Here is an 18,832-nt window from a genome sequence, read left to right on the forward strand (position 1 = left end):
CAGATCGCGCCACTGCACTCCAGCCTGGCAGACAGACCGAGACTGCATCTCAAAAAAAAAAAAAAGGCAGCATGAGCTTAATGCGGGAAGTACAATTTAACCTAAGGAACAGAAAACAAGAATCTCATATCTCAACTAGTAAAAATAATGAGAGTGTTCCTTTAGACTACAGAACAGATTTGGGGAAAGGGAGTAACTTTAGAACCGTCTGGGGTCTTTCACTTTAAAATGACCGTTGCCGAGTTTAGAGCTCTCTCAGCATGCAATCTGTTCCATCTCTGGGGTTAGAGAGGGAGCAGGAAGCGGTGGTCTGGAAGGCTCAGAAGTGACTGGTGAGGCCCTTTCCTCCTCCTCCTCTTCTCTCCGTGACTACCGAGCCCGGGAAGACGGACCGACAGGTGCACTCCCCAAGGCCTCGACAGCAGCCAGAGAAAGGCAGCGACAGGGAAAGACGAGTCAGGCTCGCGACCACCAGAGAGAGAGGCCCTCACGCCCAGCCGAGCGTCAGCTGGTCGGTCCGGTCCGCGCGCCAGACGGCGGTGCTCGGCCGTGCCCGGTCCCTGCCCTCCCCACTCTCCGCTCCCCACCGCGCCCAGCTGCGCCGACGCCCCCGTCCGCCCCCACACCACCCCTGCCTTCACGTCCTACCTGCCGGCAGGCGGACTCAGCCCGTGCCCAACTGCTCGTCGGACCCCGTTGTCTGGGGAGCCCTCCTCTTTCCGCGGCTCCCGGCCGGGGACCTCCACCCAGCGGCTGGCGGCTCGTGACCCCGCCCCCTCGGCCCGCTCTGGGCCCGCCTCCCGCCGGCTGGCTCCACCCACCATAGCGTCCCTAGCGCGATGACGTATCGGCGCAGGCGCACTCTGCCGGCAACGCCGAGGCGCTTCTGCATCTGTGAGCCGAGGTGTGTGGCGAGCGTCCGAGCGGCTGGGGAAAGTGGGGTGTGGGAACACTGAGGGGTCCCAAAGAAAGGGGAGAGGAAGAGAAAAGCCCCAGAAGCCTGTCCACCGGGTGCTGGGGGCACAGGGCGGTGTCCCCCACTCTCTCCGGGCCCTTCCTGGCGGGGCCGCACGGCAGTCCCCCCTTCGTTTAATCGTGGGTTTCCTGTGGGGCTAGGGCTCGCCCTGCGCCCAGGTGTAAGTGGAAGTTAATTAAATGGGCGGAGCTGAGTGGTTTGTTTCCAGCCTAGGTCCGCACGGGACGTGATTTATTTAGTGAAGGGGCACAAGATCTGGAGATCTGGCTTGTGCTTTTTTCCTTTGGCCAGGAACTACGGCTTAATCTCTTCCTTTGGTCTCCTCATATGTAAAATGAGGTGGCTGAGGCCGGGCGCGGTGGCTCACGCCTGCAATCCCAGCACATTGGGAGGCCGAGGCGGGCAAATCACTTGAGGCCAGGAGTTCGAGACCAGCCTGGCCAACATGGTGAAACCCCGTCTCCACTAAAAATACAATAAGTTGGCCTGGCGCGGTGGCTCACACCCGTTGTCCCAGCACTTTGGGAGGCCGAGGTAGGTGGATCATTTGAGATCAGGAGTTCGAGACCAGCCTGGCCAACATGGTGAAACCCTGCCTCTACTAAAAATACAAAATTTAGCCTGGCGTGGTGGCGGGCGCCTGTAGTCCCCGCTGCTTGGGAGGCTGAGGCAGGAGAATCCCTTGAGCCCGGGAGGCAGAGGTTGCAGTGAGCCGACATCACGACACTGCGCTCCAGCCTGGGCGACAGAGTGAGACTCTGTCTAGAAGTGTATATATACATATATATATATAATGTATATATGTATTATATATTATATATATTTTATATATAATATATATTATATATTTTTTCTGTATTATATATTATATATTTTTATGTATTATATATTATATATATTTTATGTATTATATATTATATATATTTTATATATAATATATAATATATATTTTATATATAATATATATATTTTATATATAATATATAATATATGTTTTATATATAATATATAATATATGTTTTATATATAATATATATTTTATATATAATATATATTTTATATATAATATATGTTTTATATATAATATATATTTTATATATAATATATGTTTTATATATAATATAATATATATGTTTTATATATAATATATATTATATATAATATATGTTTTATATATAATATATATTTTATATATAATATATATTATATATAATATATATTTTTTATATATAATATATATATTTTCTATATTATATATTTTATATACTATATATTACATATATATTATGTATTATATATGTATTTTATATATAATATGTAATATGTATTTTATATATATGTATTTTATATATAATATGTATTTTATATATATGTATTTTTATATAATATATAATATGTATTTATATAATATATGTATATTATATATAATATGTATATTATGTATATTATATATAGTATGTATATTATATATAATATGTGTATTATATATAATATACGTGTATTATATATAATATATTGTATATTATATATTATATTATATATTATATTATATATTATATATTATATATAATATATTATATATATTATATATGTATAATATATATTCTAGAATGTATAATATGTATATTATACATTCTAGAATATATAATATGTATATTATATAATATGTATATTATATTATATAATATGTATGTTATATAATATATAATATGTATGTTATATAATATATAATATGTATGTTATATAGTATGTATGTTATATATTATAATATGTATGTTATATATTATATAATATGTATGTTATATAAAATATAAAATATATAATATGTATGTTATATAAAATATAAAATATATAATATGCATATTATATAAAATATATAATATGCATATTATATAAAATATATTATCTATAATATACATATTATATATCTATAATATACATATTATATATCTATAATATACATATTATATATCTATAATATACATATTATATATCTATAATATACATATTATATATCTATAATATACATATTATATATCTATAATATACATATTATATATCCTATAATATACATATTATATATCCTATAATATACATATTATATATCCTATAATATACATATTGTATATTATACATATTATATATTATATATTATACATATTATATATTATATATTATACATATTATATATATTATATATAAAAGTGTGTGTATATATATACACACACGCGATACAACACAGTACATTAGCTGGGCTTAGTAGTGCATGCCTGTAGTCCCATTTGCTCGGGAGGCTGAGGTGGGAGGATCGCTTGAACCCATGAGGCAAGAGGTTGCAGTGAGCAGAGATCGCGCCACTGCACTACAGCCTGGGTGGCAGAGCCAGACCTTGTCTCAGTAAAATAAAATATAAACTAAAAGGAGGTGGTTGGGCTCACTGTATAATTTTTGAAGCACCTTTCAGAACTATCTTCTTTGATTCCTGTCTCCCAGGATCTTACCCTTCGTCATTCTCCTGAATGGGAAAAGAAATCCTTTGAATAATGGACGGTTTATACCTGGGTTGGGCACACTGGTGTAGAGTTAGGCCGCTTGCTTCTATTAGGGCTAATTGACCTTGGGTAGAATTGGTTGGCGAGTAAGATGTGGCATTAATATTCCAAGTAGACTCATTTTAATTTTGTTAAAAAATCAGAATGTCTTTTTTCTTAATGTTAACTGTCTTTCATAGACTTAACTGTTAAATATTGACATTTAATTATTTTGCCTCGTTTCAGAGGCAGATCCCCAAAGTATATGAAAGTTAATGATTTTTAATTTAATGTTACCTTACTCTTTTTATTAGCATTCTTCAGGTCATCTGAACCTTCTGAGAAAACATGGTCAACGTCTTGAAAGGAGTGCTTATAGAATGGTTAGTAGTTTTGATACTTCATGAGTTTTAAGTTTAAATATTGAATCTTGACTTGTATGTATGTCTTTTCTAAAACCCTGTTGTTTTTAAGATATGAATGAAATCAAGTCTTTCGCTTTTAACAAGTGGCACAGATTTTGTTGCAAAGCTCCTGGTGCCAGATTTCAGTCCCTCTGTTGAATTGATGGAACTGGCATGATCAGAGGCAGCATATTTGTTAGATGAGTCGTCTTTAGAGAAACAGTGCTTGCATTCTCCTCAAACATGATGAATTTTAGGGCCTGAAAGAGTTCAGGAACTTGCTTAAGTCTTTAGCATTACAAACTGTGGACTTTAAAAAAGAGAAAAACAACAGAGCCAAATGGAGGTTTCTTAAATTCCTTTAGGTACATTCCAGAGGAGAAACTAAAAACCATAAATGAGCAGAGTTGAGTTCCTCAAAGCAATCCAGTGTCCAGGAACCCCGGGAACCCTGCTCTGTGGACACTCCCATTGTCTGAAAATACTACTGTCTACTTTCGGTGCCTCTAATAGGAGCCAGTGCATGGATAATGATACTGTTTACTGTGATGGCAAGGCTAAGGAGGAGCAAGACCAAACCCTAGGACACTGCCAACATTTAGAACAGCACTAGCCAATAGAAATCTAATGCAAGCCACAGATGTAGTCTTACATTTTTTCTAGCCACCTTAAAAGTAACTTAAAATGAAACAGGTGAAGTTAATATCTTTTGTTTAACCCTGTCTATGCAAAACACTATGCTTTGAACACGTACTAAGTCTTCAAAAAAATCTTCATCTTCAAAGTCGAATGGATATTTTAATTTTACAGCACATCTCACAGACTAGCCATGTTTCAAGGACTCTGTAGTGACCTGACTAGTGGGCTACCTTATGCAAAGTGCAGATTTGGAATTTTGATACAGGAGACACCAACAAAGGCAGCTAAGAAGAAAATAGCCAGTGAGGCTGGAGGGAGGAAAGTCAAAGGAGGAAGTGTTTTGTAGGGATGAGCGGCTGTGTTGGGCACTGATTGAGAACTGGCATGAGATGAAGACTGGAGTTTTGATGAGAGCCATTTGAATGGAGTGGTGGGGAGATGCCATATTGAAGTACTGTGGAAAAGGAAAGGGAGGTGAGGAGGTGGAGATGGAGACTTCGGAGAAGTTTTACTGTGATCATGAGCAATCTCATAGAGAACTGGATTGGTAGCTGACGAAGGACATGGTGAGGGGCTCAGGTTCTTGCTATTTTTATTTTAATGTGAAAGACTAGAATGTACGTTGATGAGAGTAAACCACTGCGGGGAGAGGTATTCACTTGGAAAAGCAAAGGGGGTGGGATCTGGACCCCGGAAGTTCTAAACACACTGTTCTGTTGTCTTTTGAAGACACTAGGTTTGATGTACTTATTTTCCTATTAATTTGACATAACATAAACATTTTCCTCGTTGGCCTTTAGTGTTATTTTTAAATACAGAGGATACACATACACAGAGTGTCAGCTATCACTTTTTTTCCCTCTTGTTTCTTCCAATTCTAAGTTTAATCTTCACCCCTGGGTTTGTTAAATATCCACTTCTCTCTTCTGAGGGTTTTGTGTTTTTCTTGGTGTTTTAGATTCATTCATCTAGAATTTATTGGGAGGAGTGGCATAGGTTTGTTAAATATTCACTTCTCTCTTGTGGGGATTTTGTGTTTTTCTTGGTGTGTTAGATTTATTCATCTATAATTTATTCGGAGGAGAGACATATTATTAGATGAGGATCTAAATTAGCTTCTTTTTTTTTTTTTTTGACACGGAGTCTTGCTCTGTTGCCAGGCTGGAGTGCAGTGGCACGATCTTGGCTCCCGGATTCAAGCGATACTGCTGCCTCAGCTGCCCGAGTAGCTGGGATTACAGGCACACACCACCACGCCCGGCTAATTTTATTTTTGTATTTTTAGTAGAAACGGGGTTTCACCATGTTGGCCAGGCTGGTCTCGATCTCTTGACCTCATGATCCACCTGCCTCGGCCTCCCAAAGTGCTGGCATTACAGGCATGAGCCACTGCACCCAGCCTAGCTTCTTTTTTGTTTTGGGTGTTTTTATCTGTTCATTTTGCCAAATAGCTAGTTCTCCACAATTATTTCCTTTCTTAGTGATGCTTGATGCCTCCTTAATCACGTAATTTTACTCCCCTTGCTATTCTCTTTCATCCCTTCCCACATTCATCTTTTTTGTTGCCTATTCTGGAATAACCTTGAAATAATTTAGTCTGTTTCCAAAATAATCCTTTTGGCATATTGGTTGGAATTGCATTAAACCTACGTTTTAATTTGAAAAAAAAGATGACTGGATTGCATCTTAAAGAACAAAACTCTGGGGAGACTCTGAAGTCTCAGTGCCCGGTTTGCTGTCCCGTGTCTAACCTCTGAATTCTGCCTGGTCTCTCTAATGACTGTCCATCACCTTGCACTTCAGGGTAATCCCCAGACTAGCAGTAATAGCATCATCTGGAGCTTGTTAGATATGCAAAATCTCAGACCTCACCCTAAATCTACTAAATCAGAATTGTGCATACAAAGAATCTTGTTAAGATGCATTTAAATTTTGAGAAGCAATAATACTGTTAATCAGCTTCAGTTTAATAATGGTTCCCTGTGGAGAAGTGTTTTGCACCAGGACTATTAAATTTTATTTTGCAGGTTAGGTACCATCCTTGCAAAACTAATTTTTCCCTTTGAAGTGAATTCTAAAGTGTAGTCTGCACAATTTTTCAAAAGGGTAACTCTGTCTTCCCAAAAACACAAGTCTTCCAAAAAGATTTTGGGCCTAAGAAATAACATAGATTCCCAAAGGAAAGGGTATGGCCAGTGCTAGTGGATTCCCTTTCACAGTTAGATGCAGATGTTAGGATGGTAACTGGAAAAGTCCTTCAGTTTCCCTCATGTCCATATTCGATGCCAAGGAGAAGCCTGTTAATAATACGATTATCAGTATAAGTCTGTTTATTACTTCATAATATCCATGGATTGTATGAAGCATTTAGGTGTATTGGAGTATGGAATTTGATAGGTCTGGAGTTTACAGGCAGACCACTCAAGGATCTTCTACAGCTGTTGCAGGTGAATACCAAAATTGAGGCTCAGCCCTGGAAGCCAAGTTGGTTTTTGGCTTCATGCAGGAAAGAATTCAAGAATGAGCCACAGAGTAAAGTGAAAGCAAGTTTATTAAAAATGAGGGAATAAAAGGGTGGCTACCCCATAGGCAGAGTGGGGTGGGGAGGGTGGGCAGCAGGCGGGCCTGCTAACTGGCTATTTTATGGCCATTTCTTGAGTATATGTTAAACAAGGGGTGGATTATTCGTGAGTTTTCTGGAAAAGAGACAGGGATTCTGTGGAACCAGGAGTCCCCAGTCCAGACCATACGGGGTAACTTCTAGATATTGCCATGGCATTTGTAAACTGTCATGGTGCTGGTGGGGGTGGTTTTTAGCGTGCGCATGCATTATGATTTGTGTATGATAGTGGTGAAGGTTGCTTTTGTCGCCATCTTGGTTCTGGCTGGTTTCTTTACTGTATCCTCGCTTATCGGTGGGGTCTTCTGACCTGTTGTTTACTGTCTCTCTTGTCTTGGAAACTAGTCCTGCTGAATTCCTATCTCACAGCTGCTTCCACTGTCCCAGGAATCTCTCCAAATTCCAGTCCCATCATTGTATTAATATAAACTGATGTGTAATAGCTTATATAGTGCTGATCCACATATATCTTAGATTGGCTTCACTTAACTGCCATATTTAAACTCCATTTCTATCAGTTACGTTTAACTGATTTTGAGTCTGCAGAGATTTGCTAAAGAAGTAAACCAAATTATGATGATGGCCATTTATTCTCATCTTCAGAGAATTGAAAAATCAGGGCACTTGGATGTAGTTATAATCTTAACTCCCAAGGGCTTATCAAATACTAAAATTGAAGGCTATAAAAGAAGTTTTATGTTTATAAATTTGCACTTTTATGTCAAAACTGAAAGGTTGGTGAAAATTTCCTCTTTGTTGGGATCCACCATCAATTGCCAGGCTCACACTAAGTATTCTCCCAAATCTAGCCACCAAGCAATTGCCAAAGCAAGCAACACATGACCACAGTATGTCTGTGTCCAGTTCCAGATGCTGGAGCAGACCTCTGGTATAACAGTTGCCACAATTGGTTTGGCAAGTGCTTCAGCAAAGATTTGTTGCCAAGGTACAAATTCCAACCAGTTTACATCACAATAGCAAAGAATCTGGAGAAATGTGTATTATTAAACCACACTTATCCTTATGAGTTTGGCTTCTAAACCTATATCGTTTATGAGAAGCGAAGTAAGAAGTATGGCAAAACCAGTCTAACCATTGTTCTGTTTTTTTCTCAGCATGTATAAATCTTTTCTCAGCCTTTGCTTCTTAGTAGGGCCATGTTCACTGAAGTTTTCCAGGCACCCAAAACAGTGCCTGAGATGTGTGTGTGTGTATATGTATATACATATATATGTGTGTGTGTGTATACACACACACACACACATATATAGATATAGCTTAGTAAATATTTGTGTACTGAATGAATTTTGTTAACAGAATTGAGTCCAGGTTTGTGATCTCAGCCAAAATCCCAAATTTATTAATGTTCCTTTAGAGCCTCTCTATTCCTACAGTGAGATTCACAGTGAATAAGATGGGATTCTTGATAAATTAAAGTTTTAGTTTGAAACAGATGTGTATACTAGGCCTCCTTTTAGCATGTTATATATCAAAATAGCTTTTAAATGAGGAGGCTGTTGTCTTCCAGTCATAGCTTTTAAAAAGCAAGCACCCCACCAAGCTGCTGATGGAAGTGTAATCCCAAGAAACAACTGTAAGCAACTTGTGATGGGTGTTTTGTGCTCTTATATCCTTTAACACAATAACTCCGTTTCTATAAGTTTATCTTTAGGAAATTGCTGGGTGCAGTGGCTCACTCCTGTAATCCCAACACTTCAGGAGGCTGAGGCGGGTGGATGGCTTGAGGTCAGGAGTTTGAGACCAGCCTGGCCAACATGGTGAAACCCTGTCTCTACTAAAAATACAAAAATTAACTGGGCATGTTGGTGGACGCCTGTAATCCCAGCTACTGGGGAGGCTGAGGCAGGAGAATCACTTGAACCCAAGAGGCAGAGGTTGCAGTGAGCCAAGATCACGCCACTGCACTCCAGCCTGAGCAACACAGTGAGACTCCATTTCAAAAAAAAAAAAAAAAATTTTAGGAAATGATCAGAACTGCCAATAAAAATGTATGTATTTAATGTGCTAGAAAAAGAAATTTGTTGATTGTGGCATATTTTAATCAAATAATATAGCTGTTAAAATATTCGCAGACATTTTAAGTGATTCAGGGAAATGACACTGTACAATGATGTTAAGTGAAAACACCTGAATTCCTGTACTAACACTGTTTTCCATGTGACGTGCTATACTAAGCACTTGCTAATATTAATTTAGTTTTCACAACAGCCCTTTGAGGTAGGTGCTGTCATCTCCATTTATGGATGTACAAGGTGAGATATAGGGAAATTAATCAATTGCTCAGTTACATAGCTATTGTTAAACTGGGATTTTAAATCCCGGTATTCTGGCTCCAGAGCCCAGGCTACTAAACGTTACATATACTATCTCTCCATTATAAAACTAAGTATAATATTGTGTTTGCTTTTGTTGTTTTTTTTTTTTTTTTGAAACAGAGTCTCACTGTCACCCAGCCTGGAGTGCAGTGGCACAATCTTGGCTCACTGCAGCCTCTGCCACCTGAGTTCAAACAATTCTCCTGCTTCAGCCTCCCAAGTAGCTGGGATTACAGGTCCCTGCCACCATGCCTGGCTAATTTTTGAAGTTTTAGTAGAGACGGGGTTTCACTATCTTGGCCAGGCTGGTCTTGAACTCCTCACCTCGTGATCCACCCACCTCGGCCTCCCAAAATGCTGGGATTACAGGTGTGAGCCATTGCGCCTAGCCTATGTTTGCTTTTTAAAAGGATATACGTATGTCTTAGAATTATACCATATATATTCATAGGTTAATGGTTTTGTAATTGAAATAGTAAATTGCCGAGACCAGCTCGGTCTGGGAGACCCTAACCCAGCAGCGCTAGAGGAATTAAAGACAGACACACAGAAATATAGAGGTGTGGGGTGAGAAATCAGGGGTCTCACAGCCTTCAGAGCCGAGAGCCCCAAACAGAGATTTACCCACTTACTTGTTAACAGCAAGCCAGGGATGAGCATTGTTTCTATAGATTATAGATTACCTAAAAGTATTCCTTATGGGAAGCAAAGGGATGGGCCAAAATAAAGGGATGGGTTTGGCTAGTTATCTGCAGCAGGAGCATGTCCTTAAGGCACAGATCACTCACGCTATTGTTTGTGGTTTAAGAAAGCCTTTAAGCGGTTTTCCGCCCTGGGTGGGCCAGGTGTTCCTTGCCCTCATTCCAGTAAACCCACAACCTTCCAGCGTGGGTGTCATGGCCATCATGAACATGTCACAGTGCTTCAGAGATTTTGTTTATGGCTAGTTTTGGGGCCAGTTTATGGCCAGATTTTGGGGTGCCTGTTCCCAACAGTAAATCATTTGATAGGGATAGAACTAATTGTAATTTAAACCTCTCTGCCTATATCCTCTCACATGGTCTTGGCATTTTAATTGCTCATTCGAGTACCTACTATGAGCAAGATGTTTTAGAAATATTCTCTAGTCCATCAACTTTGCAGTGTAGCTATGGTACTAACATTGCTGTTACAGATCACAGGCTCCTTGGCTCCCTATGTAATAAAAATTAACACAGAGCTACACAGTTTTCCCAGATGAGGCTTTTATTTCAGGGTTTATCCACAAATGCAAGGGAGACAGTACAGTAGTAAGAACTCTGTGGCTGACCCCCAAAAAAGCTGATAGGGACTTTTTGATTAGGCAAAGCGTGAGAATTGACATCAGGGATAAGGTATGCAGGCTGGGCTGCGTAAAGCACATGAAGGGTACAGTATGTGGTCAGCATCTGTGGTTGCACTGGTTATCATGCTTTAAGTTCTGAGTTAAATGTGCAGAACGTACAGTTTTGTTACATAGGTATACATGTGCCATGGTAGTTTGCTGCACCCATCTACCCATCACCTACACTAGGTATTTCTCCTAATGTTATCCCTCCCCTAGCCCCCCACACCCCACAGGCCCTGGTGTGTGATGATCCCCTCCCTGTGTCCATGTGTTCTCATTGTTCACCTCCCACTTATGAGCGAGAACATGTGGTGTTTGGTTTTCTGATCTTGTGATAGTTTGCTGAAAATGATGGTTTCCAGCTTCATCCATGTCCCTACAAAGGACATGAACTCATCCTTTTTTATGACTGCATAGTATTCCGTGGTGTATATGTGCCACATTTTCTTAATCCAGTCTATCATTGATGGACATTTGGGTTGGTTCCAAGTCTTAGCTATTGTGAATAGTGCCACAATAAACATACATGTGCATGTGTCTTTATCATAGAATGATTTATAATCCTCTGGGAATATGCCCAGTAATGGGATTGCTGGGTCAAATGGTATTTCTAGTTCTAGATCCTTAAGGAATTGCCACACTGTCTTCCACAATGGTTGAACTCCCACCAACATTGTAAAAGCATTCCTGGCTGGGCGCAGTGGCTCACACCTGTAATCCCTGTAATCCCAGCACTTTGGGAGGCCAAGACAGGCGGATCACGAGGTCAGGAGATCGAGACCATCCTGTCTAACACGGTGAAACCCCGTCTCTACTAAAAATACAAAAAAAATTAGCCAGGCATGGTGGCAAGCACCTGTAGTCCCAGCTACTCGGGAGGCTGAGGCAGGAGAATGGCATGAACCCGGGAGGTGGAGCTTGCAGTGAGCCAAGATTGTGCCACTGCACTCCAGCCTAGGAGACAGAGTGAGACTCCATCTCAAAAAAAAAAAAAAAGCATTCCTATTTTTCCACAACCTCTCCAGCATCTGTTGTTTCCTGACTTTTTAATGATCATGATTCTAACTGGTGTGAGATGGTATCTCATTGTGGTTTTGATTTGCATTACTCTAATGACCAGTGATGATGAGCATTTTTTTATATGTCTGTTGGCTGCATAGATGTCTTCTTTTGAGAAGTGTCTGTTCATATCCTTTGCCCATTTTCTGATGGGGTTGTTTGCTTTTTTCTTGTAAATTTGTTTAAGTTCTTTGTAGATTCTGGATATTAGCCCTTTGTCAGACAGGTAGATTGCAAAAATCTTCTCCCATTCTGTAGGTTGCCTGTTCACTCTGATGATAGTTTCTTTTGCTGTGCAGAAGCTCTTTAGTGTAATTAGATCCCACTTGTCACTATTGGCTTTTGTTGCCATTGCTTTTCTTGTTTTAGACATGAAGTCTTTGCCCATGCCTGTGTCCTGAATGGTATTGCCCAGGTTTTCTTCTAGGATTTTTATGGTCCTAGGTGTTATGTTTAAGTCTTTGATCCATCTTGAGTTGATTTTTGTATAAGGTGTAAGGAAAGGGTCCAGTTTCAGTTTGCTGCATATGGCTAGCCAGTTTTCCTGACACCATTTATTAAATAGGGAATCTTTTCCCCATTGCTTGTGTGTGTCAGGTTTCTCAAAGATCAGATGGTGGTAGATGTGTGGTGTTATTTCTGAGGCCTCCGTTTTGTTCCATTGGTCTATATATCTGTTTTGGTACCAGTATCATGCTGTTTTGGTTACGGTAGCCTTGTAGTATAGTTTGAAGTCAGGTAGCGTGATGCCTCTAGCTTTGTTCTTCTTGCCCAGGATTGTCTTGGCTATGTGGGCTCTTTTTTGGTTCCATATGAAGTTTAAAGTAGTTTTTTCCAATTCTGTGAAGAAAGTTGGTGGTAGCTTGATGGGGATAGCATTGAATCTATAAATTACTTTGGGTAGTAAGGCCATTTTCACGATATTGATTCTTCCTATCCACGAGCATGGAATGTTTTTCCCTTTGTGTCCTCTCTTATTTCCTTGAGCAGTGGTTTGTAGTTCTTGAAGAGGTCTTTCACATCCCATGTTAAGTTGTATTCCTAGGTATTTTATTCTGTTAGTAGCAATTGTGAATGGGAGTTCACTCATGATTTGGCTCTCTGTTTGTCTGTTATTGGTGTATAGGAATGCTTGTGATTTTTGCACATTGATTTTGTATCCTGAAACTTTGCTGAAGTTGCTTATCAGCTTAAGATTTTGGGTTGAGATGATGGGGTTTTCTAAATATACAATCATGTCATCTGCAAACAGAGATGATTTGACTTCCTCTCTTCCTATCTGAATACCCTTTATTGCTTTCTCTTGCCTGATTGCCCTGGCTAGAACTTCCAATACTATGTGGAATAGGAGTGGTGAGAGAGGGCATCCTTGTCTTGTGCCGGTTTTCAAAGGGAATGCTTCCAGTTTTTGCCCATACAGTATGATATTGGCTGTGGGTTTGTCATAAATAGCTCTTATTATGAGATAATAAGAGATACATTCCATCGATACGTAGTTTATGGAGAGTTTTTAGCATGAAAGGCTGTTGAATTTTGTCGAAGGCCTTTTCTGCTGTTGAATTTTGTCAAAGGCCTTTTCCGCATCTTTTGAGATAATCATGTGGTTTTTGTCATTGGTTCTGTTTATGTGATGGATTACATTTATTGATTTGCATATGTTGAACCAGCCTTGCATCCCAGGGATGAATCTGACTTGATCGTGGTGGATAAGCTTTTTGATGTGCTTCTGGATTCGGTTTGCCCGTTATTTTATTGAAGATTTTCGCATAGATGTTCATCAGGGATATTGGCCTAAAATTCTCTTTTTTTGTTGTGTTTCTGCCAGGGTTTGGTATCAGGACAATGCTGGCCTCAAAATGAGTTAGGGAGGATTCCCTCTTTTTCTGTTGATTGGAATAGTTTCGGAAGGAATGGTACCAGCTCCACTTTGTACCTCTGGTAGAATTTGGCTGTGAATACATCTGGTCCTGGACTTTTTTGGTTGGTAGGCTATTAATTATTGCCTCAATTTCAGAATCTGCTGTTGGTCTATTCAGAGATTCACCTTATTCCTGGTTGAGACTTGGGAGGGTGTATGGTCCAGGAATTTGTCCATTTCTTCTACATTTTCTAGTTTATTTGCGTAGAGGTGTATATAGTATTCTCTGATGGTAGTTTATATTTCTGTGGGATTAGGTTGATATCCCCTTTATCATTTTTTATTGTGTCTGTTTGATTTTTCTCTCTTTCTTCTTTATTAGTCTTGCTAGCGGTCTGTCTATTTTGTTGATCTTTTAAAAAAAACCAGCTCCGGGATTCATTGATTTTTTTTTTTTTTTTTTGAAGGGTTTTTTGTCTCTATCTCCTTCAGTTCTGCTCTGATCTTAGTTATTTCTTGTCTTCTGCTAGGTTTTGAATTTGTTTGCTCTTGCTTCTCTAGTTCTTTTAATTTGATATTAGGGTGTCGATTTTAGATCTCTCCTGCTTTCTCTTGTGGGCATTTAGTGCTATGAATTTCCTTCTACACACTGCTTTAAATATGTACCAGAGATTCTGGTACGTTGTATCTTTGTTCTCACTGGTTTCAAAGAACATCTTTATTTCTGCGTTAATTTTGTTATTTACCCAGTAGTCATTCAGGAGCAGGTTGTTCCGTTTCCATGTAGTTGTGTGGTTTTGAGTGGATTCTTTTGTTGTTGTTGTTGTTGTTGTTGTTGTTGTTATTGTTTTTAATTGATCATTCTTGGGTGTTTCTCGCAGAGGGGGACCTGGCAGGGCCACAGGACAACAGTGGAGGGAAAGTCAGCAGACAAACAAGTGAACAAAGGTCTCTGATTTTCCTAGGCAGAGGACCCTGCGGCCCTCCACAGCGCTTGTGTCCCTGGGCACCTGAGACTAGGGAGTGGTGATGACTCCCAACGAGCATGCTGCCTTCAAGTATCTGTTCAACAAAGCACATCCTGCACCACCCTCAATCCATTCAACCCTGAGTGGACACAGCACATGTTTCAGAGAGCACAGGGTTGGGGGCAAGGTCACAGATCAACATGAGCCCAAGGCAGAAGAATTTTTCTTAGTACAGAACAAAATGAAAAGTCTACCATGTCTACCTGTTTCTACACAGACACGGCAACCATCCGATTTCTCAATCTTTTTGCCACCTTTCCCCCTTCTTTCTATTCCACAAAACCGCCATTGTCATCATGGCCTGTTCTCAATGAGCTGTTGGGTACACCTCCCAGACGGGGTGGTGGCCGGGCAGAGGGGCTCCTCACTTCCCAGTAGGGGCGGCCGGGCAGAGGCGCCCCTCACCTCCCGGACAAGGCGGCTGGCCGGGCGGGGGGCTGACCCCCCCACCTCTCTCCTGGACAGGACGGCTGGCCGGGTGGGGGGCTGACCCCCCTACCTCCCTCCCGGACGGGGCGGCTGGCCGGGCGGGGGGCTGACCCCCCCCACCTCCCTCCCGGACGGGGCGGCTGGCCGGGCGGGGGGCTGACCCCCCAACCTCCCTCCCAGCCGGGGCGGCTGGCCGGGCAGAGGGGCTCCTCACTTCCCAGTAGGGGCGGCCGGGCAGAGGCGCCCCTCACCTACCGGACGGGGTGGCTGGCCGGGCGGGGGGCTGACCCCCCCACCTCCCTCCCAGATGGGGCGGCTGGCCGGGCGGGGGGCTGACCCCCCCCACCTCCCTCCCGGACGGGGCGGCTGGCCGGGCAGAGGGGCTCCTCACTTCCCAGTAGGGGCAGCCGGGCAGAGGCTCCCCTCACCTCCCAGACGGGGCGGCTGGCTGGGCGGGGGGCTGACCCCCCCACCTCCCTCCCGGACGGGGCGGCTGGGCGGGCAGAGGGGCTCCTCACTTCCCAGTAGGGGCGGCCGGGCAGAGGCGCCCCTCACCTCCCGGATGGGGCGGCTGGCCAGGCGGGGGGCTGAGCCCCCCCACCTCCCTCCCAGATGGGGCGGCTGGCCGGGCGGGGGGCTGACCCCCCCACCTCCCTCCCGGACGGGGCGGCTGGCCGGGCAGAGGGGCTCCTCACTTCCCAGCAGGGGCGGCCGGGCAGAGGCGCCCCTCACCTCCCAGACGGGGCGGCTGACCGGGTGGGGGGCTGACCCCCCCACCTCCCTCCCGGACGGGGCGGCTGGCCGGGCGGGGGGCTGACCCCCCCCACCTCCCTCCCGGCCGGGGCGGCCGGCTGGGCAGAGGGGCTCCTCACTTCCCAGTAGGGGCGGCCAGGCAGAGGCGCCCCTCACCTCCCGGACGGGGTGGCTGGCCGGGTGGGGGGCTGAGCCCCCCACCTCCCTCCCGGACGGGGCGGCTGGCCAGGCGGGGGGGCTGACCCCCCCACCTCCCTCCCGGATGGGGCGGCTGGCCGGGCGGGGGGCTGACCCCCCCACCTCCCTCCCAGATGGGGCGGCTGGCCGGGCAGAGGGGCTCCTCACTTCCCAGTAGGGGCGGCCGGGCAGAGGCTCCCCTCACCTCCCGGACGGGGCGGCTGGCCGGGCGGGGGGCTGACCCCCCACCTCCCTCCCGGACGGGGCGGCTGGGCGGGCAGAGGGGCTCCTCACTTCCCAGTAGGGGCGGCCGGGCAGAGGCGCCCCTCACCTCCCGGATGGGGCGGCTGGCTGGGCGGGGGGCTGAGCCCCCCCACCTCCCTCCCGGATGGGGTGGCTGGCCGGGCGGGGTCTGACCCCCCCACCTCCCTCCCGGACGGGGCGGCTGGCCGGGCGGGGGGCTGACCCCCCACCTCCCTCCCGGACAGGGGCGCTGGCCTGGCGGGGGGCTGACCCCCACTTCCCTCCCGGACGTGGTGGCTGCCGGGCGGAGACGCTCCTCACTTCCCAGACGGGGTGGCAGCTGGGCAGTGGGGCTCCTCACTTCTCAGACGGGGCGGTTGCCAGGCGGAAGGTCTCCTCACTTCTCAGACGGGGTGGCCGGGCAGAGACGCTCCTCACCTCCCAGACGGGGTCGCGGCCTGGCCGAGGCGCTCCTCACATCCCAGACGGGGCAGCGGGGCAGAGGCACTCCCCACATCTCAGACGATGGGTGGCCAGGCAGAGACGCTCCTCACTTCCTAGATGGGATGGCGGCCGGGAAGAGGCACTCCTCACTTCCCAGGTGGGATGGCGGCTGGGCAGAGACGCTCCTCACTTTCCAGACTGGGCAGCCAGGCAGAGGGGCTCCTCACATCCCAGACGATGGGCGGCCGGGCAGAGACGCTCCTCACTTCCTAGACGGGGTGGCGGCCGGGCAGAGGCTGCAATCTCCGCACTTTGGGGGGCCAAGGCAGGCGGCTGGGAGGTGGAGGCCGTAGCGAGCCGAGATCACACCACTGCACTCCAGCCTGGGCACCATTGAGCACTGAGTTAACGAGACTCCGTCTGCAATCCCGGCACCTCGGGAGGCCGAGGCTGGCGGATCACTCGCGGCTAGGAGCTGGAGACCAGTCCGGCCAACACAGTGAAACCCCGTCCCCACCAAAAAAACACGAAAACCAGTCAGGCGTGGCGGCGCGCGCCTGCAATCGCAGGCACTCGGCAGGCTGGGGCAGGAGAATCAGGCAGGGAGGCTGCAGCGAGCCGAGATGGCAGCAGTACAGTCCAGCTTTGGCCCGGCATGAGAGGGAGACCGTGGAAAGGAGAGGGAGAGGGAGACGGGAGACAGGAGACGGGAGACGGGAGAGGGAGACGGGAGACGGGAGAGGGAGACGGGAGAGGGAGATGGGAGAGGGAGACGGGAGAGGGAGACAGGCGGTTTTGAGTGGATTCTTAATCCTGAGTTCTAATTTGGTTGCACTGTGGTCTGAGAGACAGTTTGTTGTGATTTCTGTTCTTTTACATTTGCTGAGGAATGTTTTACTTCCAATTATATGGTCAATTTTAGAATAAGTGTGATGGGATGCTGAGAAGAATGTATATTCTGTTGATTTGGGTTGGGGAGTTCTGTAGATGTCTGTTAGGTCCACTTGGTCCAGAGTTGAGTTCAAGTCCTGGATATCCTTGTTAATTTTCTGTCTCATTGATCTGTCTAATATTGATGGTGGGGTGTTAAAGTCTCCTGTTATTATTGTGTGGGAGTCTAACTCTCTTTGTAGGTCTCTAAGAACTTGCTTTACGAATCTGGGTCTCCCTGTATTGGGTGCATATACGTTTAGGTTAGTTAGCTCTTCTTGTTGAATTGATCCCTTTACCATTATGTAATGGCCTTCTTTGTCTCTTTTGATCTTTGTTGGTTTAAAGTCTGTTTTTAATCAGAGACCAGGATTGCAACCTCTGCTTTTTTTTTGCTTTGCATTTGCTTGGTAGATCTTCCTCCATCCCTTTATTTTGGGCCTATGTGTGTCTTTGCACATGAGATGGGTCTCCTGAATACAGCACACCAACGGGTCTTGACTCTATCCCATTTGGCAGTCTGTGTCTTTCAATTAGGGCATTTAGCCCATTTACATTTAAGGTTAATATTGTTATGTGTGAATTTGATCCTGTCATTATGAGGCTAGCTGGTTATTTCGCCCATTAATTGAGGCAGTTTCTTCCTAGCATCGATGGTCTTTACAATTTGGCATGTTTTTGCAGTGGCTGGTACTGGTTGTTCCTTTCCATGTTTAGTGCTTCCTTCAGGAGCTCTTGTAAGACAGGCCTGATGGTGACAAAATCTCTCAGCATTTGCTTGTCTGTAGAGGATTTTATTTCTCCTTCACTTATGAAGCTTAATTTGGCTGGATATGAAATTCTGGGTTGAAAATTCTTTTCTTTAAGAATATTGAATATTGGCCCCCACTCTCTTCTGGCTTGTAGGGTTTATGCTGAGTGATCCGCTGTTAGTCTGATGGGCTTCCCTTTGTGAGTAACCTGACCTTTCTCTCTGACTGCCCTTAACATTTTTTCCTTCATTTCAACCTTGGTGAATCTGACAATTATGTGTCTTGGG

General features: G+C 44.5%; 2 protein-coding genes across 5 annotated transcripts in view; one reads left to right on the plus strand and one right to left on the minus strand.

Moving 5' to 3' along the window:
* Positions 1–803, minus strand: part of SERAC1 (serine active site containing 1) — a 57,916-nt gene extending 57,113 nt beyond the window's left edge. Inside the window, exon 1 of one of the 4 annotated variants that reach the window (XM_016956539.4) lies at positions 649–803. The gene's annotated coding sequence lies outside the window, so the exon portion shown is untranslated. The remainder of the gene's footprint in view (positions 1–648) is intronic. The other 3 variants (XM_016956536.3, XM_016956537.4, XM_016956538.4) reach the window with 3 other exon arrangements.
* A 21-nt stretch (positions 804–824) lies between these two features.
* The window catches only part of GTF2H5 (general transcription factor IIH subunit 5), a 28,076-nt gene continuing 10,068 nt past the window's right edge, over positions 825–18,832 (plus strand). Inside the window, exons 1-2 of the mRNA XM_001145020.7 lie at positions 825–904; positions 3,822–3,890. Of these exons, the coding sequence (XP_001145020.1) occupies positions 3,856–3,890 (35 nt within the window). The 5' untranslated portion in view covers positions 825–904; positions 3,822–3,855. The remainder of the gene's footprint in view (positions 905–3,821; positions 3,891–18,832) is intronic.

The sequence above is a fragment of the Pan troglodytes genome, chromosome 5, assembly GCF_028858775.2.
Source record: "Pan troglodytes isolate AG18354 chromosome 5, NHGRI_mPanTro3-v2.0_pri, whole genome shotgun sequence".
In the NCBI taxonomy this organism is placed as follows: domain Eukaryota; kingdom Metazoa; phylum Chordata; class Mammalia; order Primates; family Hominidae; genus Pan; species Pan troglodytes.